This window comes from Macrobrachium rosenbergii, chromosome 19 (assembly GCF_040412425.1).
Source record: "Macrobrachium rosenbergii isolate ZJJX-2024 chromosome 19, ASM4041242v1, whole genome shotgun sequence".
Taxonomy (NCBI): domain Eukaryota; kingdom Metazoa; phylum Arthropoda; class Malacostraca; order Decapoda; family Palaemonidae; genus Macrobrachium; species Macrobrachium rosenbergii.
Genome location: NC_089759.1, coordinates 820,399 through 848,317, shown reverse-complemented (window position 1 = coordinate 848,317; position 27,919 = coordinate 820,399). Strand labels below are relative to the sequence as shown.

The 27,919-nt window shown below is 40.5% G+C and overlaps 1 protein-coding gene across 1 annotated transcript in view; it reads right to left on the bottom strand.

The window, feature by feature from the left end:
• The window catches only part of LOC136848545 (RNA cytidine acetyltransferase-like), a 427,260-nt gene that overhangs the window by 71,683 nt on the left and 327,658 nt on the right, over positions 1–27,919 (bottom strand). The window contains exons 16-17 of the mRNA XM_067120821.1: positions 17,980–18,152; positions 11,266–11,505 (exon numbers count right to left, since the gene is read on the bottom strand). Coding sequence (XP_066976922.1) covers positions 11,266–11,505; positions 17,980–18,152 — 413 coding nt within the window. The remainder of the gene's footprint in view (positions 1–11,265; positions 11,506–17,979; positions 18,153–27,919) is intronic.

The window sequence follows — 27,919 nt, the reverse complement described above, 5'->3', positions numbered from 1 at the left end:
AGATGCACCTCTGATGAACACATTGTAAACTGGGAGACTTCTTTGAAAGAAATGTATCCAACAAAAGTTGGGGATGCACCTCTGACGACCACATTGTAATCATGGAGACTTCTTTGAAACAAATGCCTCCAACAAAAGCTGGGATGCACCTCTGATGACCACATTGTAAACTTGGAGACTTCTTTGAAAGAAAAGCCTCCAACAAAAGTTGGGGATGTACCTCTGATGACCACATTGCAATCATGGAGACTTCTTTGAAACAAATGCCTCCAACAAAAGCTGAGATGCACCCCCGATGACCACATTGTAAACCTGGAGACTTCTTTGAAAGAAATGTCTCCAACAAAAGTTGGGGATGCACTCTGACGACCACATTGTAATCATGGAGACTTTGAAACAAATGCCTCCAACAAAAAGCTGGGATGCACCTCTGATGACCACATTGTAAACTTGGAGACATCTTTGAAAGAAAAGCCTCCAACAAAAGTTGGGGATGTACCTCTGCTGACCACATTGCAATCATGGAGACTTCTTTGAAACAAATGCCTCCAACAAAAGCTGGGATGAACCTCTGATGAGCACATTGTAAACTTGGAGACATCTTTGAAAGAAATGCATCCAATAAAAGCTAGAGATCACCTCTGATGACCACGTTGTAAACTTGGAGACTTCTTTGAAGGAAAAGCCTCCAACAAAAGCTGGGGATGCACTTCTTATTACCGCATTGTAAACTTGGAGTTTTCTTTGAAAGAAATGCCTCCAACAAAAGCGTGGGATGCACCTTTTATGACCACATTGTAAACTTGGGGATTTCTTTGAACGAAATGCCTCCAACAAAAGCTGGGGATGAACCTCTGATGACCACATTGTAAACTATGAGGTTTCTTTGAAAGAAATGCCTCCAACAAAAGCTGGGGGTGCACCTTTTATGACCACATTGTAAACTTGGAGACTTCTTTGAAAGAAATGCCTCCAACAAAAGCTGGGGATGCACCTCTTATTACCACATTGTAAACTTGGAGTTTTCTTTGAAAGAAATGCCTCCAACAAAAGTGTGGGATGCACCTTTAATGGCCACATTGTAAACTTGGAGTTTTCTTTGAAAGAAATGCCTCCAACAAAAGCGTGGGATGCACCTTTTATGACCACATTGTAAACTTCGGGATTTCTTTGAACGAAATGCCTCCAACAAAAGCTGGGGATGAACCTCTAATGACCACATTGTAAACTATGAGGTTTCTTTGAAAGAAATGCCTTCAACAAATGCTGGGGGTGCACCTTTTATGACCACATTGTAAACTTGGAGACTTCTTTGAAAGAAATGCCTCCAACAAAAGCTAGGGATCCACCTCTGATGACAACATTGTAAACTTGAATATTTCTTTGAAAGAAATGCCTCCAACAAAAGTTGGGGATGCACCTCTGATGCCCATATTGTAAACTTTAAAATTTCTTCGAAAGAAATGCCTCCAATAATAGTTGGGGATGCACCTCTGATGACCAAATTGTAAACTTAGAGAGTTCTTTTAAGAAGTACCTCCAACAAAAGTTGGGGATGCACCTCTGATGACCACATTGTAATCATGGAGACTTCTTTGAAACAAATGCCTCCAACAAAAGCTGGGATGCACCTCTGATAAACACATTGTAAACTTGGAGGTTTCTTTGAAAGAAATGCCTCCAACAAAAGCTGGGGATGCACCTCTGATGACCACATTTTAAACTTGAAGATTTCTTTGAAACAAATGCCTCCAACAAAAGATGTTTGTTTGTTTGTATGGTGTTTTTACGTTGCATGGAACCAGTGGTTATTCAGCAACGGGAACAAAAGATGTGTATGCACCTATAATGACCAAATAGTAAACTTAGAAACTTCTTTGGAAGAAATGCCTCCAATAAAAGTTGGGGATGCACCTCTGATGACCACATTGTAAACGTGAAGATTTCTTTGAAACAAATGCCTCCAACAAAAGATGTGTATGCACCTATAATGACCAAATAGTAAACTTAGAAACTCCTTTGAAAGAAATGCCTCCAACAAAAGCTGTAGATGCACCTCTGATGTCCACATTGTAAATTTGGAGACTTCTTTGAAAGAAAACCTCCAACAAAAGTTGGGGATGCACCTCTGATGACCACATCGTAAACTTGGAGACTTCTTTGGAAGAAATGCCTCCAACAAAAGTTGGGGATGCACCTCTGATGACCACATTGTAAACTTAGAGAGTTCTTTGTAAGAAGTGCCTCCAACAAAAGCTGGGATGCACCTCTGATGAACACATTGTAAAATTGGAGACTTCTTTGAAAGAAATGCCTCCAGTAAAAGCTAAGGATCCACCCCCGATGACCACATTGTAAACTTGGAGACTTCTTTGAAAGAAAAGCCTCCAACAAAAGTTGGGATGCACCTCTTATGAACAATTTGCAAACTTGGAGACTTCTTTGAAAGAAATGCCTCCAACAAAAGCTGGGGATGCACCTCTGATGACCACATTGTAAACTTGGAGACTTCTTTGAAAGAAATGCCTCCAACAAAAGCTGGGGATGCACTCTGATGACCACATTGTAAACTTGGAGACTTCTTTGAAAGAAATGCTCCAACAAAAGCTGGGGATGCACCTCTGATGACCACATTGTAAACTTGGAGACTTCTTTGAAAGAAATGCCTCCAACAAAAGCTGGGGATGCACCTCTGATGACCACATTGTAAACTTGGAGACTTCTTTGAAAGAAATGCCTCCAACAAAAGCTGGGGTTGCACCTCTGATGACCACATTGTAAACTTGGAGACTTCTTTGAAAGAAAAGCCTCCAACAAAAGCTGGGGATGCACCTCTTATGACCACATTGTAAACTTGGAGTTTTCTTTGAAAGAAATGCCTCCAACAAAAGTTGGGGATGCACCTCTGATGACCACATTGTAAACTATGAGGGTTCTTTGAAAGAAATGCCTCCAACAAAAGCTATGGATCCACCTGTGATGACCACATGTTAAACTTGAATATTTCTTTGAAAGAAATGCCTCCAACAAAAGATGTGTATGCACCTATAAAGATCAAATAGTAAACCTGGAAACTTCCTTGAAAGAAATGCCTCCAACAAAAGTTGGGGATGCACCTCTGATGCCCATATTGTAAACTTTAAGATTTCTTTGAAAGAAATGCCTCCAACAAAAGATGTGTATGCACCTATAAAGACCAAATAGTAAACTTGGGAACTTCTTTGAAAGAAATGCCTCCAACAAAAGCTACGTATGCACCTCTGATGACCACATTGTAATCATGGTAATCATGGAGACTTCTTTGAAACAAATGCCTCCAACAAAAGCTGGGATTCACCTCTGATGAACACATTGCAAACTTAGAGACGTCTTTGAAAGAGATGCCTTCAATAAAAGCTAGAGATTCACCTCTGATGACCACATTGTAAACTTGGAGATTTCTTTGAAACAAATGCCTCCAACAAAAGCTGGAATGCACCTCTGATGAACACATTGTAAACTTTGAGATTTCTTTGAAAGAAATGCCCCCAATAAAAGCTAGGGATCCACCTCTGATGACCACATTATAAACTTGGAGAGTTCTTTGTATGAAATGTCTCTAACAAAAGCTAGGATGCACTTCTGATGACCACATTGTAATCATGGAGACTTCTTTGAAAAACAAATGCCTCCACCAAAAGCTGTTCTTGACTTGATGGGGGATGTCTTGCTCCCCTCTCTCCCATGACATATTTTCTTTATTTGCTTATAAATATGCCCAAGGATTACTGTTGGTTTTAGTTCTTATCCTTTTGATGTGATGTCAGTTAAAACTGTAATTTTGCAAAGAAAAGTGTAAAGAAATACTAGAAAAAACATATATACCTCCAAAACAGTTACCGCATCTCCCCATCTCAGTAAATTTACTTAAATATTTTACAAATATACTCAGAATCTGTTACTGATTTTAGTTCTTATCTGTTATAATATCATTTGAGCTGTTATTATAATTTTACAAAATAAAATAAATTATTAGAAAAAACACGTTTAACGGTAAAATTTATGAGTGTTTTGTAAAAGCGGCCCCACACAGGGTTGTAAATAGTCACTTTCAACTTCTCATGAAAGGTTGGGAAAATTTTTTAGGATTTTTTTTTCTTACACCAAGTACATTTGCATATCATCTGCTTTCCATTGATATGTTTTTTTCTTAAATTAGCCAACCTTAAAGTTTGCCTGGTCTGGGAGGTTGCATGATATATAATTAGCCCATTCCTTAAGGGTTAATGGTGGAGGACAAGAGATTCCTAGATCTACTTGGATAAAGGAGGAAATCCGCAACTTGGGTCACAAATGACTCAGATTAAGAGACGTTGTGTCTGAGACACCAGCTTTGGAAAATCGCCCACTTAGCCTGGTAGACACAGCTAGAAGAGTGGCGCCTGCATCTTGCAATAGCCTTTGCAGCCCGTCTTGAAAACCATTTTGCTCTGACAAGTTTCTGGACAGTCTGAAGCCTGTCAGGGCAAGAGTGGACAACCTTTGGTGATCTCTTGAAGTGAGGTTGTCTGAGTAGACACGGTTTCTGGGGAAGGAGTCTCAGAAAGTCGACCAACAACTGTAGCAGGTCTGGGAGCCATTCTTTTGTGGGCCAGAAAGGGGCTGTGAGAGTTATCGTAACGTTGCGATGAGCCTGAAACTTGTTCAGCACTTCCCTGACCATGTTCGTCTGCCAGAACATTTAGTTTGCCCTGAATAAATCAAGTGACTAGAATCACTCGATTTTGATCTGCCTTACTTTCAAATGTATGTTAGGGTTGTGATATTGTCTGCATGGACCACCACAGTCTTGTTCTGAATTAGGGTCAAGAAGCACTGAAGCCCTAAGTCGCTTTCAGCTCTCTGACATTGATGTGAAAGTTCTTTCTTCTGGGGATCATGTCCCAGAAACTCCTGGTTCCCCAAGAGAGCTCCCCAACCTAGATCCAAGGCATCTGAGTAGAAGTCTAGGTCTGGGCTCGGAGGAAGGGACTTTCCTTCCGAAAGTCTTTGTTCAGACAACACCATTGCAAATCCGATTTGATCTCCGGAGTTATGGGAAACACGTAGGTTTCCAGCTGTGCTTTTCTGTCCCAGTTGGCCTTGAGGTAGGAATGCAAAACTCTCGTGTGATGTCTGCCTAACCTGACGAATGTCTTGATGGGCAACAGTGTTCACTGATGAGCCGAGCAAGAAGAAAAGGCTAAAAACTTGTGGACCATCTGAAGGCAGCTGGCAATTCTCTTGGTAGATGGAAAAGCCCGAAAAGTCAGAGAGTTGAGATTCATCCCTAAACAGAGGATCTCTTGTGACGAGGTCAACTGGGACTTCTGAAGGTTGATGATGATGGCCAGTTCCTGCGTGAGGAGAAGAATCTTTTTCAAGCCCTTCATGCACTTTTCCTTTGAAGGAGATTGAAGAAGCTAGTCATCCAGATATAAACTGGAGCCATTTTGCTAGAGGAGCGAGGACTTGAGTGAACACTTGAGGTGCCAGAGAGAAGCTGAAGCAAAGCGCCCGAAACTGTAAAATTTTGTCCTGGAAGATGAACCTTAGATACTTCCTGGAGTCTGGATGGATGAAGATGTAGAAGCATGCATCCTGCATACTCAAAGTTATCATTTAATCACCCTGGTAAATGGATGATAGGACTGACTAGTTCGTTTGCATTTTTAACTTCATCTTCTGGACAAACAGATTGAGGGCGCTTATGTTGAGGACTGACCTCCAACCCCCCAATGTTTTGGGACCACAAAAAGACAGTTGTAGAAGCCCTCTGAGCTGGTGTTCTCGACCTCTTCTATGGCTCTCTTTTGGATGGGGGAGGATACCTCCTCCAAAAGTGCTGGATGTTTCTCTGAGCCTTTTGAGTAGGCTGTCAAGGCGATGGGAGAAGTGACCAAGGGAGGGCTCTTCATGAACAGGATGCCATAGCCCTCCTTCAGAACCCTGACAATCCATGGCTCTGCTCCTCTGAGCCTCCACCATTCCCAAAACTCGAGGAGTCTGGCTCCCACTGGCGCACGAAGGATCTCCTTCTCATTTGTTAGGCAAGGACTTGGTTGGACCCTTTTTGATGGCTCTGGAAGAGAAGTAGACATAACAGCAGGTTTTAGGCTGTGACCTAGGCTTCCTCCCTTGAAAGGGTTTCTGCTGAAGAGGGGGGCTGTCTTGGGCATAAATGCAGACAAATCCTTGGAGTGTTTGGATGACTGTGACAGCAGATCCTGAGTGGACTTCTTTTGGAGGTCCGAAGCAATTTACCTCACAGTATCTTGAGGGAAGAGGTGATGAGGATCCAACAGCAAAAGTAACATAGCCGACTTCTGGATCTGAGTGACTCCTTTACTGGTAAAGGAGCACCATAATTCTCTTTTCTTCAAAGCCCCCAGATAGAAAAGAGCCACAAGTTCAAGAGAGCCATCCCTGATGGTCTTGTCTTCACAAGAAAGGACCCCTAGCCAGTCCAAGGTGAAGTCTCCTACTACGTCACTGCAATCTTCAATCTTCTGGGCTAACGCTCCCACCATCCAGTGCAAGAAACTGAGAACTTCAAACACCTTGAAGAGGTGCTGGACAAGGTGGTCAAGCTCTGCCAATGAAAACATAATTTTCGCTGACGAAAACGCTGAGCGTTGGGAAGAGTCGATGAGGCCAGAGAAGCCCCCTTGGGAGGAGGCAGTGACTCCCAAAGGAGCTTCCCCAGTGGCGTAGGAAAGATACATCCTGCAGACTAAGTGTGAGGGAGGAAAGGCGAAGGAAGCCTTACCTTGCTCGCTCTTAGTGGAAAGCCAATCTTCAATCTCTTTGAGTGGCTTCCTAAAAGACGAGGAAAGCACCATCTTGGGTACTCTGGATCTGTCATCTGGATGGCTCCTCATTAGGAAGATCGATGCATTAGTGACCGGAGCAGCTGATGCAAAAAAGGTAAGAAAGCTCGGCAGCAAATATTGAAAGAGAGCTGCATAGGCTGAAGGAGGGGCAGATTCTTGATCCAATTCTTCCTCTCCTGAGGAGACTGAGACAGGGACAAATCAGAAGACTTTGAGGCAGGTGGAACTTTCTTTAGCAACTTCATAATCTCTGCTAACTGCTGTTTAATGGGTGCCACAGAAGGCTCGTCTTGATTTATGGAAGGAGACCCACTGTCGGAAGCGGGTGCCAGACACTCCGGAGCAGGAGACTGGTACTGAAGAGTTGGCACCAGGAGCTCAGAAGTTGGCACTGGGCGCTTGGGAGCTGGCGCCGGGCACTAGGGAGCTGGCGCCGGGCACTAGGGAGCTGGCGCCGGGCACTAGGGAGCTGGCGTCGGGCACTTGGGAACTAGCAGCGAGTATTCAGGAGGAGTCGGATGCTTGGATGATGATGACGGGCACCTGCGAGAGTTCGTTGGGTACTTGGGGGCCAAGTAAGGGCACTCAACCACTGGGCGGTCAGGAGAGAAGGTATTCTGGCTGTCCCATGTACCTTGCTCCCCAGTGAGTGAATGTCAGACCAAGGCAGAGACAAAGGGATCCACAGCAAAACTGCAGGAAGGCTGTGAGATGCAGCTAGCCTCTTTATATTGCCTGACAGAAAGCAGAGAATGGCAACCGTCAACTGCATGTCTCTTTCATCATCCGTGAAGAATCAAGGAAGCGTTTACGGTGTCTTCCGTCTGAAAAGAATCTCCGGAACTGGATGACAGCTGGTGCACATTCATCAAGACGCCTTTCCAGTGGCTGTCTGCCAATACCTGGGAATGCATAACAGGCTCCACTGAGGGAGCAGCTACCCATGGACAAACCCCCTTGCCTCCCTTGGACTTCCGGTATGAATTCTCCCAGGTTCAGGGGAGCAGGACAGTGACCTTCGTCTAGGAGAACCGGTGGGACGAGTAGCCACCTCCTCCACTTGCAACACTACTACTTGTCTTTTTATCTGAATAAACTTTTTCCATTAACACTCTCAGTGATGCCCCTAACTCCACCACTAGGTTAATTTTCTTGCCAAACCTAAATTCAAGACTGGCAATGGCATCAGGTTCGGAAGCAAGGGGGCCAGGCACAGGCTCTAGCGGCCACTTTCCTTTTCTTATCCCTCTCTAATTTGTGTAGGTGAGATTTAAGTACCTTCCACTTTCGCTCATCCCAATCACTACATTTACTGCAAATTGTATGAGAGTCATATGCAAATTTGATCAATCTGATTTTGCAACCTTTGCTACTAGTGATAACTACATGAACTTGAATCAGACATAATCAATAAAAACTAGAAAAAGCTGATCCTGAAAGCTATGAAAGCTTGAAGGCGACACAAAATATGCAATAATACTTCACCGAATTCAGTTATTCAACCGAAAACCAATGAACAAAAGCTGCTACAAACACCCGATGTTTACGTGAGAGCCAGCAGAAACAAAATAAGGTTATCTGCTAAGTAGTTTCCGGTACTCCCTTTAGTGGGCAGGGCTTGCCACCTACACTAAACAATTGAAGTGTTACCGCGATTTTTTAACAATAAAACGGTGCTGCGTGAGTTAGAAACTATAGCTATGTAATTACTTGATAAGTTACCTATGTGAAAAAATATTTTCACCATTTTTTCATTCTCAATGTAATTAGCATTAATTACATGTTATACTCAATGCATACAATGTTTACTCGCATAAATACAATGTAAAAAACTTGTTGAAAACCTGTTTTAAATTGACGGAATAGCAACCCAACAATAACGATGCTGTTTTCTCCCAAACTTGATGTAGACTAACATGTGTTTCATATGGTAGAGTGACCTGTACAGTACTTGGCAACTTCTAATAACGATGGCATCTGTCGAGCCTACTCTTCCTAAATAATATTATAAAATACATTTTCCTTTCTCATAATTTTTCTACCTTAGGAATTTCATATTTTGATGAAACAAGACAATAATTTTTTTGGTTTTTGTCCCCTGTTAGCTCACTGTGAGCTGGGGAGAAACAACCCTTAGCACCCACCTCTCTTCCCCTTGCTCCTTCCTCCCTTTCATGAGTGGACAGGGTACTGAAAAAAGGCACAACTGCACCCCTTTCCCTACAGCAGCAGAAGACTAGGGACCCCTATGAGAGGCAGAGGAGACCTGGGACTTTCTTTGCAAAAGCCAAATGGCCTTAGGTGACACTGCCTGGTGAACAAAGATGTCATTATTCTCTATGCGCAAACCTGTCTATCGCAGCCTCTACCTCACTCCAAGGAAGAGAGATAGACCACAGTACCAGTCCATTTTAAGTGCCAGAGAGATAGACCACAGTACCAGTCCATTTTAAGTGCCAAAGCCAAATCTGGTCCAATGAACCTGGAGAGTTGGGATAATACTGCCTAGAAAAGACCAAGTCTTTCCCATATAGGCAGGGCCGTGGGCAGTTGTCAACATGCTGTGACGATGTCTGCACTGATCAGGGAGAGCGGTCCCGCTCATGTGAACAGGGAGATAGGGCTGTCCCATGAACTACCCTGACCTCCCCAGAAACCAAAGCTTCTACAAGAGCAGAAGATGAAGCAAGGGAACTCCTCTTGCTAGGTCTGGATGAGACAGCCAAGCAGGCCAAATCACTTTCCCTGGACTCTTGGGTCATTCTCATTGCAGAACAGGAGAGGGGTGAGAGAGCACCTGCGTGCTCCTTCACCTGCTTAAGCTGGGCCTTTCTGACAGAAGAACAGTATCAGTGGTACAGTTACCTTGAATGGTCCAGCTAGTTTTGACTGACTGACTTGTACCTGTACGCCAGGATTCCAAGGAACCTGGGGTAGCGGTTCCATCCTTGCAAAAATCAATGGGTGCAGTGGTACTCATGGTACCCCTTGCATGTGCCCCGTCAGTCCTCTTCACAAACAAGGACTAACCACCAGAAGCCTTACAAGACTTCCTGCAGGGGGATGTAGCAGTCTTCTTCTTCCTCCACTTATAAGCAGTGGGAGTTGAAGGTAAGAGGGTGAAAGCACCTGACAACAAAGATGAGGATGATGACTTCCTCCTGCATTTGTTCACCTCTTCTTGCCAAGAACAGCCAAGGCCGATACTGTGAAGAGCACGCAGTGGGCAGCAATCCCCAATAGGAAGATGATGACAGCTCCTCTGGACAATGACACCAAGCTCCTCTGGACAATGGACATAGGGCACATGCAATACTGTGAAGGTGGGGGTGGTCAGATAGCCAGTCAATGTCATGATTGTAGAAGTCATTACAGTCAAAGTCATTACAGTCACTGTAGAAGCATTAACGGGAGCCATCTAAACAGAAGAGAGGTGGGTGAGCATAGCTGAGATACTGTACTCTCCTGATGACCTAGGGAAAGCCATAACTTCCTGAGTCTCTCAGCCTCCATTGTACCTGAAAACATAGTTGGGTTAATCAGTGGCACTTCCTTTTGCCACGAGAGAGAGAGAGAGAGTGTCCGCCAGAGGAAAACTCTCCATCAGACTGAAAAGAGGTCTCCAAAGAAATGCCAGAATGGTCACCTCTCCCCCTTGGTGGCTTTCCACTGAATGGTCAATGGGTGTCAGCAAAGGGGAAAATCATCCCTTTGGAGTAGAAATAACATGGTAGTTTAGCAGGAGGAAGAAAGGTTCCTATGACCTCCTTAGGTGTCACCAATGAAGTGTTGCACTCCAACGACACAAGGGAGAACTTCTCTCTTTTCTTCTTTGTTGTAAACATCACTGAGAACAAGGACTACCTCTATTGCAGAAATGTTTCTTGCAAGAAAACACAGAGTAAGAGTACCCACCTCCATAAAGAAGAGAAACCCTTTACAAGGCCTGTCTTTACCAGGACAGTGCCGCATATTCAGAGGCTTCCTTGGAATGGAAGAGGTAGGCTAAGTGATTTTTGGGTTTGGCTCACTATGATATTACCAGAGAAACCAACAAATACAAAAGACAGGAAATACTCATGGTAAACAAAGTTAATTTGTAAGAAAAAACAGTGAAGGTCAGGAACAGAGAGTCGATGGTGGTCAAAAGCAAAGTGGAGTGCTGACCAGCAGGTGGGCTGTCAATAGTTAACTACCTTGTCAGTAAGTTTAACTGGCTGTTTCCAGCTTGCACTTGAAGCTATACCCTGAGCAAAGAATGAATGTCTGTATTTGTGTAGGGACAAATAAAAATTATACCAAGCATTTCCTGGCAGTACCTCAATAAAAGTAGGGAAAAACTGAAACGCAAAGCAATTTTCTGATATGGAAAAATTGAAATGCAAGGTAATTTTCTGAAAGGAAAATGCTTTACCTTTTCAGCCTGCTCTAGATCCTGTTCAAGACTGACATCAACTGGGGTGAACTCCGCAACAGTGGCCGTAGTAGTAGGAAGACTAAGTGCCAAAGCTGTTTCTTGAATAGATGACAAGACTTTCAAAAATCGACGTATAGCACGATTGAGTTGACCCAAAAGAGATTCTACTGGTAGGTCTAATAACTTTACCATTGAATCCACTGTTCTTGCTTGTAGACCTAAACCAACTACTATACTCTGAAATGATGAAATGATAAAAATATATATTTCATTTTTGTGAAATTCTTGATATACTTGGTAAAAATGTAAAAATTTAGGTCTTCACTTCCTACTTTCTAATGCAAATTTTTCACAGAGTAAAATTTTACAAAGACCACGATCATCATTACTGGTTTTAAGTCTAGCTTTCTCTATAGGGGTTAAATGTACAATTAGTTTCTTCCCATTTTTTCTACCACCTGAATTCTCATCTGGCCTGATTTCCTGGGCAGAAACTACTTCAACGTCTAATAAAGTTGTTAGTCTCTTATCATCATATGTCTGAACTACCTCATCTTTGAGATCTCAATCTCTTTTACAGCTGCTGGACAACACTGCTCACTGCAACTTCCTCAAAATGAATATGATCCTTCCACTGCACTTTAGCTATGATTCTTAACATCTGTGTTCACCCCTTTTCAAAATCTTCTCTGTTTTGTTTGTCAGTGCCCATGTACCTACTGCACTGAGTAATACAAGCCTTATTCACACGTTAAAGTCTTTGCTTGCTTTACTAATGCAGTAGAATTCTTATATTTGACATAAGTACGGTTTTCATTTCATCTTTATGGACAAATCTACCCTCTTAAACCTAATACTGTACTATGATTACAATAATTTAAAAACTGAATAAGAATGGTCTCCCTTTAAAAAATAAACACATTTAATACTGTAAAGTAACTTTTATACCAAGAAAATACAAACTTTATAAAAATCTTCTTTTTCTATATTAAAGTGGAATGCAATTATACTATAAATTACAGGAGTTCAGTGATAAAACTTCCCAAAACAGATTATTGACAACTATATTTTCTTAAAAATATCCTTAAAAAGAATTTCTAAGTAAGTACTGTACACCATTAGCTATTTCTTATAATTCTTTGAACTTTTTATACCATAAATGCACCTCATTTTTCAAGCTAACATTTCATAATCAGCATTCATTTAATCAAATCTATGAAGAATTTAAAGAAAATGATAAAAAATGGCTTTAACAAAACTATTCCTTTTCTCCAACTAAAAAGAAAAAATATTGGTAGAGCCTGTTACAGACTGGCCCATTATGCTGAACCAGTTCTGAATGAAGCTTGGTAAGCAACAGCATAGTTGGGTATAGTCAAACCACAGATCAGTCTGACTCACTTGGTGTGGTGGACTCTGTGTTTGTGAGAGAATAGAATGTTTATCCTTGGGTTTACTGTAAATTACTTTAAAGCATTGGCGAACATTAACATTTGAAACAATTTAATAATTCAATGATTATTTTGGTATTAAAAGTATTTCTTAGGTTACCAAACAGAGACATATGACTGAAAAAACAGAGAGAAAAGTAAATGGTGTTTAGCCTTGTTTATTGAATATTACTGCATGTACTGTCTTCATTTATTACTCAATTTTGCTTAAATTTTAGGAATGAATCTGGAATGTGTTCACAGCATTTCTTTAAATACATAAAGAAAAACACTTGAATGAGGGGGTGAGAGTAGCTACCAAGTATTTATTTTTATGTTTACTGTGCATTACTGTAAATTCTGTCAGCACTTACTTTTAAATTTTGTTAATATTTTAGTAATTTGCATATGGTCAGTTCTGAGTCCTCTTCTTTCTTCAGAAAACTAACATCTGTATGTGCAAGAATGTATGAATGACATTTAGAGAAAGTGACTGATTAGTCTAAAAATAAAATACCTAGTGTAACAGCAAAAAAGTCACTGACATAAATAAAAAGCTAAATATTTAAAATCCATATTAACACTTTCATACACATTTACTTGTACCCATAAAATAAAACACTTCACACAAGCCATCAAATACTTTTAAAAATAAAAGCTACAAAATCACATTAAAATCATAAAAACCCTGAACACGCAATGCTTTCTTGAAAACTGCTAATAAAAAACTGCTCTCCCTATAAACTTGAAACTATACAACTGGAACTGAAATTCACTTCGTTTCCAAGTAGTGTCCAGCAGATGAGGTGACTACCGTCACCATCCCAACACTTGCGTTTCCACTTGACCAGCAGGTATGCTTGGTCCAGGGGACTAATCAGTCATTACAAAATGGTTGGTGGTACCCAGCCATCAGATATCCAGTTGTTAGGCTATATGAGTGTGTCTAATTCTAAGACAGCATGGGGTAGTCTCCTATTTTTTTTGGCATCTCACAATACCTCCATAGAGTAGAACTGATAGTTTTCAGACACTTCTAGTTACTATCAGCAAGGCTTCCCATTTTGTTGTTATCATTATTCCGTACATGAAACCTATTCTCTTTTAGTCGGTCTCTTGGCCAGGTATTGTGTCATATAGTAAACCCTCCATATTCGCAAGGGATGCGTACCAAACCCCCCCCCTCCCGAATAGTTAACATCCGGCCCCCTCTCAAAAAGCTTATAACTGCCTATCTTGAAAGTTCATTTACCAAATGTATACCTTAAACTAGCATCCTACATAAAATATACCTTAAACTATCATCCTATTACTGTATTAATCTTTGAAATTATATTATTAATATCATTTCAAAGTCATCTTATACATTTTACCTAAAAATATATAGATACATACTTCTAACACTTCCAGCCAATAACACAGAGAGAGAGAGAGAGAGAGAGAGAGAGAGAGAGAGAGAGAGAGAGAGAGAGAGAGAGAGAGAGAATTATCCTTCTATCAACCACTCTCCCTTTCCATCTATCTATCTATCCATCTCTCACATTCTGAGTATCCTTTGGCATGAGAAAGATTATACACCGGCCCCCGTGCCAAGCTTCTGAGAAGACTGGGAATCAATATGTTTTCTTTTAAAATTTTACATAATTTACCATAGAAATGCATAAATGTTGTAATTATAGCATGGAAAATATGAAAAAATTAATAACAAAGTAACATTATATTTATCTATAAAACTACAGTACCATATACAAAACAAATAAACATATGTTACATATGCATAAAAAATCTATCTCAGTGAGAGAGAGAGAGAGAGAGAGAGAGAGAGAGAGAGAGAGAGAGAGAGAGAGAGAGAGAGAGAGAGAGAGAGAGAGAGATGAAATATAAAGAACATAATCTAGATTAGTAGATGAGAGAGAGAGAGAGAGAGAGTTACACCTTCATCCTTCCCATAAGTCGGATACAGAAAAAGATCAGGGATTGAACTAAAATCTTACTAATTCACTATACTATATTTTCTTTAATGAATTAATATTTTGTTGTGTTTACATTAATATTAATATCTGAAAATTAGTAAATCATTTATTTATCATACAAAAATGACAAACATACCACATATTACATATGCATAAAAATTCTCTCATCTCAGTAAGAGAGGGAGAGAGAAAGAGAGAGAGAATTCTTATTCTTATTATTCAATGTTAATATTTAATCTTATTAAACTTAATATTAATGTTTGAAAATTAGTACTGTAAATCATTATCATAAAATGTATGTGTACCTACAATACCGTATTTAATCATGGAAATAATATGAAAATACAGAATATTGCTCTACGAAAAAATCTGCAGATGGGTGAGTTTTCCTGCGAATAATTTATAAATAGGTTCCACAGAAAATTCCATGAATTGCAGAGTTCGCAAATTGTGAGAACGCAAATCCGGTGGGTTTACTAAATATAAACACTTATAACCCAAGATAGAGTACGAAATGGACTCAAAGATAAGAGGACTCTTTCCCTTATCTAACCGTGAAGCTGTACCCAGGTTATTTCCTTCCTTCATCAAACCTGCTAGAAGAAGAAATAATTATTGCGCACGCTCAGTCCACTATATTGTAAACAGATTGCCATTAACACTTTCATGTCCAACTGACGTAATATTATGCAAAATCACCCTACCCCCCGCCTTTCCTGACTGATGTAATTTTACATAAAATTTACTGAAATTTTTCGTACGTGTGGTAGGGGTAAATTTTTTTTTATTTTCGGACAGTTGGTGGTTTCCGTGTAACTCAGGCATCAATAAACCAGCCAAGCAGTTTCAATACTGCGCATGCACAAATCCCTGGCATAGTAAATTTCTCACAATGAAATCAGCTGATCCTACCCACGCTTCTCTCTAGTATCTTACATTTTTTTTTATAAAGTGTAGGATTACATTATTGGAAACACTCTGTTTCGTACCCTCTTTTTCTATAAATTTTTTAGGTCCTGTACTGTGCATGCGCAAATCCCTGGCATAGTAAAATTCTCACAATGACATCAGCTGATCCCACACACGCAGGCCTGGCAGGCCACACTTCTCTGTCAGAGACCATGCGTGCGAGCTCGGGTAAACACGTGTGGTTGTTTACATACAGTGACGTCAATAGAGAACAGTTTCCATCATGCTTTTGCAAAGTTTTTACGGTAAAACTAGCAGAAAACGCGTTAGTGCATCACATAAGAGACGTCTGGATTTTAGGCAGGGCTCTGAATCTCATTTTTCATTATTATATATATCAATATTTAGAGAATTTTGTTGGCTTTCTCATAAAAAAATAATTCATTCTCCTAACTGTTATAACTTTTGAGCTATGAACGATAATGTTGACAACTGTAAAATTTTTTTTCGTTTCGATCAGCTTATAACGTCAAAATGAAACTGTTGCCGTTACCAAAGCCATTTTTCTTGACTCTCACTTTATTCCTCAACCTTTCCTCTACATTTTTGTATATTTACAAAGTAATTTCTATGAAAAATATCCGAGCTATAGCTCTTCAAAAAAATTTTTCTAGCAATAATTCTCACTGTATGCCGGGCAGCTCGCTCTGTTTCTTACCCTATTTTCTATCAATTTTTTCATCAACTGGACTTATTCGTTTTTCATTCTTTTATATGTTGATATTTAGAGAATTCTGTTGGCTTTCTGATGAAAAATAATTCATTCGCCTAACTGTTATAGTTTTTGAGCTACGAACAATAATGTTGACAACGGTAACTTTCTTTTTCGTTGATCAACTTATAACATCAAAATGATACTGTTGCCGTTACCAAAGCCATTTTTCTTAACTCTCCCTTTATTCTTCAACTTTTCCTCTACATTTTCGTATATTTACAAAGTAATTTCTATGAAAAATAACCGAGATAGGGCTCTTCAAAAAAGATTTTTTTGTAGTGATAATTCTCACCATACGCTGGGCAGAGCGCTCTGTTTCTTACCCTCTTTTCTATCAATTTTTTCACCAACTGGACTTATTCATTTTTCATTGTTTTATATGTCAGTATTTAGAGAATTGTGTTGGCTTTTTCATAAAAAATAATTAATTCGCCTAACTGTTATAGCTTTTGAGCTACGAACGATAATGTTGACAACGGTAACTTTTTTTTTTGTTTCGATCAACTTGTAATGTCAAAATGAAACTGTTGCCGTTACCAAAGCCATTTTTCTTGACTCTCCCTTTATTCTTCAACTTTTCCTCTACATTTTCGTATATTTACAAAGTAATTTCTTTGAAAAATAACCGAGATAGGGCTCTTCAAAAAAAAAATTTTTTCTAGCGATAATTCTCACCATACGCCGGGCAGAGTGCTCTGTTTCTCACCCTCTTTTCTATCAATTTTTTCACCAACTGGACTTATTCGTTTTCCATTGTTTTATATGTCGATATTTAGAGAATTTTGTTGGCTTTCTCATAAAAAATAATTCATTTGCCTGACTTTCATAGTTTTTGGGTTACGAACGAAAATATAAAAATAAGTAAAGAATTTTTTTTTTCGTTAAATAACTCACATTTTTTCGTATTTAGAGGGCTGGGTCTCTTATTGACTATTCCACCACAAAATATAAACATTTAGAAAAAAAGGACAGCAAAATGAACGTTGTTGGCATAAAATTTTTCTATTTTTGCTGAATTTTCGAAATAATTATTTTTTCGCACTATCGAGCGCTCCCAGATACCTTGAGTCTCAGGTACGCTCGGTGATATGGTAATTATACAGATAGGAAAGTGTTAACTGAGCCCACCGTTAACCAGGGACTGCCTGTATATATATATATATATATATATATATATATATATATATATATGTTTAAAAAAATAGTAAAAATGTAAACAAAAAGAGTGAACCAACAGATGGTAAACTGTCAAGGTGGTAAGGAAGGAGATAATCCAGGGAAAATCTGGTTACGCATGGAAACAACATACTTAGCACTAAGAACTATGGAAATGGTAACCATACAAAATATAAAATTAGTTTAAAACTACGTACTAACTTCTTTATATTTTTCAACAAATTTTTCAATCTAAAAGCCTCACGTTTAAACAGTCCAACACTTAGTTTAAAGTACTCCAATGACTGATTTGATAAACAAGAGAGAGAGAGAGAGAGAGAGAGAGAGAGAGAGAGAGAGAGAGAGAGAGAGAGAGAGAGAGAGAGAGAGAGAATTTTTACTTGGTTTATCTGTTTAGAGGAATGACTTGGGTTCTCTGATCAGTCCACAGACAAAACCCAGAACTTACCGACTGCAAAGGTGACAACTGAACAGTAGGAAGCCTCTTCATAAAGTAGAGACGTGCTAGGCTTGGGAACATATCATTGATGAGATAACGATCGGCTAGATTGTTTGCATATCTTTCAAGGCGCTGAATGTCATGCCCTGTTATTAGCATCTGTAGCTCATTCCAATCAATGCCTGTCAAATAAAAAATTGTTTTGCCACGTTTTGGTATAATTTTGATTAAAATCATAAATATTTCTTTTAGCATTATATGTTATATGTTACATTTGCAGATGATGTAAAAAGAGATGCTCATAATAACAAAGTATAAATGGAGAGATTCTCTACATCCAAGATATAAATATAAGAGCAAGACATTGCAAGTAACATAACGGACAGCAAAGCAGCTAAAAGGAGTAACAATAATCTGAATAAAGAGAAAAAAGATTACTAGACTTCTGACAAATAAAAATATCACATTATGACATGCAAAAAAGTCTGGATCGCTCTCTGCAGCAGAATATGAACACTGACAAAGAAAATGGATTACATTTATAATGGTGAGACTACAAAATGCTAAGATTTGTGGTCAAGTGCAATGAGGACAAATTAAAAGAAGAAATTATTGAAAGAGGTGGTGTTTAGCATCTGAATAATGAACAGCTGTCAAAATTAATAATGAGGAATGTGGGACAGTTAGACAGAAAAGTAGATATGGAAGTAACAGGGTAAAGGACTGTTGGAATTCTCAGGAAATCATGGAAAAAGGGCACAGATGCAGACCTACAACAATTGGAAACTAATGTGTAGAGAATGCAAGGCGGAAGAAAGCAAAGAGAACTCATTTCATGTTTAACACAATAAAACAAAAACTTGACATAAAATGTATTAGAATACAGTTGGTCATCATGAAATGCATGAATATAAATCGTACAGTAATATTTTAATGTAGACACAGCAAAATATCGATACAGTAAATATTTTTCTCTTAAAAAATGATTGCCCCAAGCAAAGTGAAACGCAAAGCTCTAGCGAAGGGAAATGCATCTTGGGATGCTGATATACCTAGGAGCAATGCTACTTGACATGCTATTGGCTGGCATTTGCAGAGTAGCCAATTCTGGAATGCCATTCATTTTCCTTGACCCTCATTGGCTGTACTCTTGATGCTTATTGGCTGTCTACCCCCAAGACTTTCTCTGAAATGTATGTGCAGAAGCCACATCTCTGCCAGTTCACTGTGTGTGCCTCTACATTACTGTACTGTGCTAGTGTTTCACTGTGTACCTGTGTACTTTACACATCTTTCTTTGCAGTTTTAACCTGTGTAGTCGTGCCCTATGATGCCTCCTAGACACCCTCCTCCTTCTAAGGCTTCTGGCAGAGAGCCTAAGCAAAGAAGACTGTGGTGTGAACGAGAGTACCGTGCGCTACAATAAGAAGCAAGAAGCAGAGGTAAGAAAGGCCGTGAGTGTTAGCTTCTTGGGTAATGCAAAAACAGTTTCTACAGTGCATGATAAGACCAGCAGTTTTTGACTGTTATTGATTCATTATGGAAAAGACTGGCTCATTCTGGAAGACGATACCTTCCCCGACATACCTCATGAAGATCGAAACCATAGCCTCCGGGTTTAAGGCCCGGAAGGATACGCTTACCCTCATAATGTATGGGAATGCAGCAGGCTTTGTGCTGAAACCAGGCCTCGTTTACAAGGCTGCAAACCACAGGGCCCCTCAAGAATAAGAACAAGTACTTTCTGCCTGTGTTTTGGATGCACAACCCCAAGGCATGGATCACCAAGTCCTTACAGATCACTGGTTCATTCAGAGCTTCATCCCTCAAGTTAAGGAATACCTCAAGGACTAGGGCATGGAGTTCAAGGTATTGTTGATTATGGATAATGCTGGTGGCCACCTCTCGATCTTTATTAAGACGGAGTCCAGCTTGAGTTCCTCCCTGCCAACACCACCTCTCCCCTCCAGTCTATGGACCAGGGCATGATCCATTCCTTCACGGCACTCTACATACGTAATTCCCTTGACTACCTTGTGAATGCAATGGACACTGACAGTGAATTTACGCTGAAAGACTATTGGCATAAATTCACGATTGCCACGTCTGACCGTCATCGACCGATTGTTGAAGGATATGAAAAAAAGAGACCCTGAACGCATGCTGGATGAAGTTGTGGCTGGAGTCTTTACGTGATTATAAGGGCTTCTCTCCTGAAGAAATTCAACATTTGGCCATGGATAACAGTCCAATTGGCGAGGATGCTTGGTGGAAGAGGCTTCGATGACATCACCGAGGATGAAGTCGGCACCCCTCACTGATACCCACTCTTACCCCCTGATGTACCAGGGTTTGGAAGAACTGACGAAGTCTGCCAGCGAGGAAGAAGACGCACCAGGTTCAGGGGACAGGATGAGGAGGATGATAAGGGCCTGCCTTTGGAGCGTCTGTCCCAACTTAAGAGGATAACCAAGGAGGCGCAGGAGTCACCTTCGGCATGGGATCCTTATATGGAATGCTCCTTAAAGTTCACAAATGCCCTTGATGCAGCAATGGCGCCCTATAATAACACCCTCATCAGCAAGAAGCAGAGACAGTAGGTGCCTATCACCATGTTTATCAAACGGACAAAGGAGGACCTCCAAAGCCTCCCAAAACACCTGAAGGTCGTCTTCCCCAAGCCCCTGAAAAAGTACCTCCCCAAGCCCCTGAAGAGGCACCTAAAGAAGGGGAAGAGGCACCCCCGGAGGAAGTGTAACTCCTCTACTTTGCTGTGCAGTCATATTTTCATTGTCACTCATCAGACTGCACAGCTATGTCATCATCATCTTTAATCAACAATCATCTCTGGTGAGTACCTGTATGATTTAATTTTATTATTATGTATTATTACAGGTACAATATTATTATTATTATTATTATTATTATTATTATTATTATTATTATTTAGTCTTATTAATCTTATTAATATTTGAAAATTAGTACTTATTACCTTTATTATTACGGGTACAGTCTTATTATTACTATTATTATACAATCTCATTACAGTGCTCCCCCATTTTTACGCGGGGATAGGTTCCAGAACCTAGCATGGAAATGCAAAATCTGCAGAAATGCAAAACTCTTCTCTAAAAATGCTTATAACTGCCTATTTTACCATTTCACTACTAAATTTGATAGTTCAAACAAAAATATCCCTTAAATTATCATACTAAAATAATTTAATATTTCAAACAAAAATACATCTCAAACCGTAATCCCAAAACACCCAAAGTAACCTTACATTACTGAACTCTCCAACTACTGTTACTCTTAAGTAGGCTATATACACACCTCAAATGCTTATAACTGCCTATTTTAACAGTTCATCGCCAAACTTCATAGTTCAAACAAATGTATACCTCAAACTATCATGCCAGAACACCCTAATATCATTTCAAAGTCATATTGCATAATTAAATACAACCTACAACTGTTACTTTCAAGTATCCCCTATCATTCAGACACGCTAGTTTTCTTTGGCCTAACGTAACTTTGCGCATCATTCTGCGCATACTGTTATGCACTGGGCATACATTGATATTTTCCTGTGTTGTAAGATGATTTTGAAATATTTACTGTGCAGAACGTATTTTAGGATATTACTACTGCATACAGAATATCTAAAATACCTGGGTAGTTTAGAACGACGGGACACGTACCACCAAACAGAATGCTAGGTTTGTTGCGTCATGTTACTATTTTCGTGATTATGTACAAATACATTTAAGATATAAAACAATGATTTTCGATAGTAAGTTCTTGGTTTACGTCGTTTTGTGGTTTGTCCTCACCATCTCCCATAAATCTATTACAAAATTCTTGTGATGTCATTCTCTCTCTCTCACAGTACAGTACGCATATACTTTAATGAGAAAACACAGCAAAATATCTATAACACATTATTTCTCTTACAGAATCCATTTATACTGTATCGGTCTAATCGCCATACAAATATTTAAAATAATATCCAAATTTCATACATAGGCTCCAGTAGCAATTTTTCTGTGACGACGTCATCTCTTCTCTCTCTCTCTCTCTTGTATATCAGTACTGTACTGTACATATCCTTTAATGAAAATATCAATTACTGTACCATAAACATAAAAAAAACAAGAAAATAAACAAATCCAGCAAGTTCACGACAGATCGGCGGAGATAGTGTTGCCATATTTTTCCTGTCTGATTTATTTTACCATTTTTCATTGCAAGTTTAGTTGACTATTATTAACACATATTATAACAGTACAAAGGAGAATATTTTATCACCATTGATATTTCATCTCTAATCACCATAAAAATATTTAAAATCTGAATTTCATACGTAGGCAACACTCATTACTCCTCCCCGGCTATACGCCTTCAACTCTCTCTCTCTCTCTCTTAGTATACATATACTTTAATGAGAAAACACAGCAAAATATCTATTACATGTTATTTCACTTACAGAATCTATTTATGCTGTACTGATTTAGTCACCATAAAAATATTTAAAATCCGAATTTCATATGTAGGCTCCAGTAGCAATTTTTCTGTGAAGATGTAATCTCTCTCTCTCTCTCTCTCTCTCTCATAGTTCCTCGTTGGACAGGTCGGTGTAGTTCTTGGCTAGCACACTGCTGGGCCCACGTTCGAATCTCCAGCTGGCCAATGAAGAATTAGAGGAATTTATTTCTGGTGATAGAAATTCATTTCTTGGTATAATGTGGTTCAGATTCCACAATAAGCTGTACGTCCCATTGCTAGGTAACCAATTGGTTTTTAGCCACGTAAAATAAGTCTAATCCTTCGGGCCAGCCCTAGGAGAGCTGTTAATCAGCTCAGTGGTCTGGTTAAACTAAGGTATACTTAACTTAACTCTCTCTCTCTCTCTCTCTCTCTCTCTCTCTCTCTCTCTCTCTCTCTCATATACTGTATATCAGTACTGTACTGTACACATCCTTTAATGGAAATATCAATTATTATACCATAAACATAAAAAACATGGAAATAAACAATTCTAGCAAGTTCACAACAGATCGACAGAGGTACTGTTGCCATATTTTTTGCTTTGTCTGATTTATTATGCCGTATTTCATTACAAGTTTAGTTGACTATGATTACCACACATATAACAGTGCACATGAGAATATTTTATCACTGTTGATGTTTCATCTCTAATCACCATAAAAATATCTTAAATGACATTTTATATGATAAAGTTTTATATATACTTACCAAGTAATGACATAGCTATAAATTTCTAGTAACCAGCAGCTAAAATGTGAAAATTCGCAGCAGCAATTCTTTTGTTTTGTTTTTGGTGTAAGTATCTAGCCCCGCCCACTTTTGGGGAAGGAGAAGAACAACACAGCAGAGAGGCTCAATTTGTTTATGCCGTAATGACCATGTGAGGGGAGGAGGGAGGGCTCCCACTCTGTAATTACTTCAAAAACTTTACTTTGTTATAAAAATGTCATTTTTATATAAATAACTTACCAAGTAATTACATAGCTGATTCCCACATTGATTGGAGGTGGGCTCATGGACTTATTCTACCCCCAAACATAAATAAAAGTAATGAGTTGAGAATAGAAAAGGTTGCTAGCATCATTAAGATGCCTGTTGTTTCCTAACTTGGTAAGAGAGCTGCTGCAGGAAGATACTGCCTCTGGTGGTGCTCATCTTACCCCGTAGGGGTGTGGCGGTATAGCCAAGTGTCACCTGCTACGTAAGTGGGGACCTCACAGCGAAGGACTTTACCGAACACTAGCAAAGTAAAAAATGATGGCCCTGCCCTGGGCACAGTACCAACACACAATAACCAGATAACAACGCTGTTACCTAAAACAAAAAATTTTAAAAACACCACCACCCACCATAAAAAACCTGGTGGGCCTCCCTGTAAAGAGTACCCCAAGACTCCCCTAAGACTCGACACCAGTTTCCAAGGTGAAGAGTAAGGATGGAAGGGATGCTTCTTATACTTCCTTCCCCAACACCATGCCAACCACCGATAAAGGACCCAAGGTACTGCAATTGTTTAAAACCGTTTCAACATCATGTAAATAGAGCAAAGAAAATAATGACTTACATTTCCAATATGTGGATTGGAGAATGAAAGAGAGACACTATACTTGACTGCTAAAGACGTCGCCATGGCCCTAATCTCATGAGCTCTCACTTTCAAAGTACAAAGTAGAAAACTCTTCTTCTACTTGGGAATGTGCCTCCCAAATGAGATCTCTTACGAAGAAAGAGAGGGCATTCTTCGAGAGAGGTGGCAAGGGGTTCTTCACTGAACACCTTAAGTTATTGAAAGGACCCCTTATACTGTCAGTTTTATGGAGGTAAAATTTGAGTGCCCTTACTGGACAAAAGAATCTCTCCTCGTCATCAGAACCTACTACTTGTATTAGGTTCTTAATGCTAAAAGAACAAGGCCAAGGTTTCGCGGATTCCCGTTCCTTGCAAGAAAACCAAGGGTGTAAGAACATATTGCATCTCCATTAGAGAAACCGATCCTTTTATCAAGAGCCTGGATCTCACTTACTCTCTTGGCTGTAGCTAAAGCTACTGGGAAAAGGGTCTTCTTGGTTACATCCCTTAAAGAAGCAGAGCCAAGAGGTTCAAAAGGTGGACCGGAAAGCCATTTAAGAACCACGTCCAAGTTCCATGACACTTGTTCAATATCCTTCCATTTCGAAGTATCGAACGATTTAATAAAATCAGATAAGTCTTGGTTTGAAGAAAGATCAATGCCGCTATGTCTGAATACCAAGCTAACATGGCTCTGTAGCCCTTAATTGTAGAGAAGGATAAACCCCTAGAAGTTCTCAAAAATAACAAAAAATCAGCAATCTCTGTTACAGATGTTGCAGAAAATAGTCCACTTATTTTGGTAGACACTGGACGATGACTGTCGTCTACATTTTGAGATAGCTTCTGAAGCTGCTCTTGAAAAGCCTTTAGCTCTGAGGAACTTCTTGACAGTTTGAATCCTGTCAGAGCTAGCGTACATAACCCCTGATGGAACCGCCAGAGATGGGGTTGTCTGAGAAGCTTGTGTTTTTGAGGTAGCAATCTTGGGAAGTCAGAGAGGAGAATTACCAGGTCCAGGAACCATTCCCTTAGTGGCCAAAACGGGGCTATGAGGATCACTGACGAATTCTTGTGAGACCAGAACTTGTTTATGACTTCGCTTATCATCCCGAAGGGAGGGAAGGCATACAGAAACTTGTCGGACCAGTCTAGAAGCATGGCATCTGTTGCCCATGCTGAGGGATCCAGAACTGGAGAACAATAAAGTGGAAGACAGTGATTTTTGGAGGTCATGAATAGGTCTATTGTCGGCCTTCCCCACAATTTCCAAAGGCCTGGGCAGACCACTGGATGCAAAGTCCATTCTGTGGGTACTTGGTTGATGCAACTTAGTTGGTCTGCTAAGACGTTCATCTTGCCTTATACAAATCTTGTTGCTGGTCTTGTCTGGTTCCAATGAGCCCAGAGAAGAAGGTCCATTGCTGCTTCACAAAGGGAGAAGGAATGAGTTCCTCCTTGCTTACTGATATAGGACAGGGCAGTCATATTGTCCGAATGTACTACAACAATCTTGTCTCGGGCTTCCGATGCAAAGGCTTGCAATCCCAGACTGATTGCATTCAGTTCTCTCACATTTATGTGCCAGCTCTTCTGTTCTTGTGACCACATTCCAGAGACGTCTTTGTCCCCCAGGAGAGCTCCCCAACCTAAATCAGACACATCTGCATAAAGCTCAGGTCACGGTTCTGGGGAAAAAGGGACTTCCCTTCTAGCAAACCGTCTTCGGATCTCCACCAAAATAGGTACTTCTTGATGTCTTGGGTTACCTGAAAAACAAACAAGTCCAGATGTTTATTTCTGCCCCATTTGTCTCTGAGATAAAACTGAAGTACCCTCATGTGAAGCCTCCCGCGGATACAAACTGCTTGATGGAGGCCAATGTCCCGAGGAGACTCATCCACTTGTTGGGAGCACATGTCTGAAGGAAGAAAAATTTGTCTATTGTCCTTAGACAGGATTCTACCCTCTTGGGAGATGGAAAAGCCCAAAAAAGAAGAGAATTCAGAGTCATTCCCAAATAACCTATCTGTTGGGAGGGAACTAGTTGAGACTTCTGAAGACTGATCAAAAGTCCCAACTCCTTTGCTAAAAGAAGTGTCTTTTGAATATCCCCTGTGCACGCTTCCTCTGTTGGAGAGCGGATGAGCCAGTCGTCCAAATAGAGAGCAATGTTGATGCCCACTAGATGGAGCCAACCCGCTATCAGAGACAGAATACGGGTGAAACTTTACTGACCATTAAAAGTCCAAAGCACAGGGGCCGAAACTGGAAAATCCGGTCCTGAAAAATGAACCTGAGGTACTTCCTTGAGTTTGGATGTATGGGGACATAGAAGTACACATCTTGCATGTCTATGGAGACCATCCCATCCCCTTGACGAATGGATGCAAGAATTGAGCGATTTGATTCCATTCTGAATTTTTCTTCTGTACGAAGACATTCTTCAGCTGGTCTCAAAGAGACCCCGAGAAGTCCCCCTGGGAGGAGGCAGAGATACCCAGGGAAAGAGCCTCTCCAGTAGCATAATAAGAGTATCTCCTTTGCAACAAACACAAAGGAGGGTAGCAGAACACAGCTCTCCCATGCTCCCTCGTCTGCTTACCAGCGCTCAACTTCATTCATAGTCTTCCTAGCAGAAGTAGAGAGCACCAATTTAGGAATCTTGGATGATTCCGACAGAAGACTACTCATCTGGAGGGTGGAAGCCAGAGAAGAAGGGGCCGCTGGTGAGAAGAAATCAGTTAAAGTTCAAAGCAGAAAATGCAAGAAAACTGAATACGCCGTAGGAGTTTCTTCCTCTGGATCCTGAGCTTCCTCTTTGCCCAATGAAATTGGACACAAGGGCACAACTACAGGGCTAGTGCAAGGAGGCTGAGGTTTCAAAAAACTCAAGATGTCATCCAGTCGTTGTTGGATGGGAGCCAGAGCCAGATTTACAACAGTTGGCATGGCATGAGACCAAGCTGTCGCCAAACAATGAGAAGAGCGAAGTTCTGGTGACAATGGGCGCCCGGGCACTACTGGAAGCTCGGGAGCTACCAGGAGCTCAGGCACAGCTGGCGGCGCTGGAGCTACTGGGCAATCAGAAGAAGAGCGCTCGGGAACCACTGGGCGCTCGGAAGATACGGAGCGCTCAGGAGCAACTGAAAGCTCAGACACTACTGCATGTCTGGGTGCTTCTGGGCTATCTGGCACCAATGGGCAATTGGATGCTTCTGAAGCTTAGATGTTGACTGAATAGCTGACACTGCTACACTTCGAGATGTTGAAGAACGTCTGGAGGAGCGTGCAGGAGCTGGAGGGCACTCGATCACTAAGGAGTGCTTGGTGGAAAGAAGATCAGGTGCTGATGGATGCTCTAATGCAGTGCGCTTATGCTTAGAAACTATTGGAGACTATTCGGGCTCCGAAACAAGACACTTTACAGGAGAACTTCTGGTGGAAAATGCTCTGGGCTGTCCCAAAAGCTACACTAGAGTATAGCCTCAACTTTCTTACGAGGCACCTGAGGGGTGCTAGACACACTCACTGCAGACGTTTTCAATGGTCTGGATTCATCCTTGAAGCACCATTGTTGCCTGCATTCAGGACTCGACGATGCTTCAGAACTGGAGGAAAGACGCTGAGCATCCAAAAAGATGCCTTTCCAACGGCATTCTGTTGTCACTTGGGATTCGGCTAAAGGTGCGGCTGAGGGGCCGACTGCACATGGGCAGACCCCACCGACCTACCTTGGGCCTCCAGTATGACTTCTCCCAGGTGCACGGGTGTGCGTCAGGGACCTTTGCCTAGGAGAACTGGCAGGGTGGACAGCCAGCTCCTCCAATAA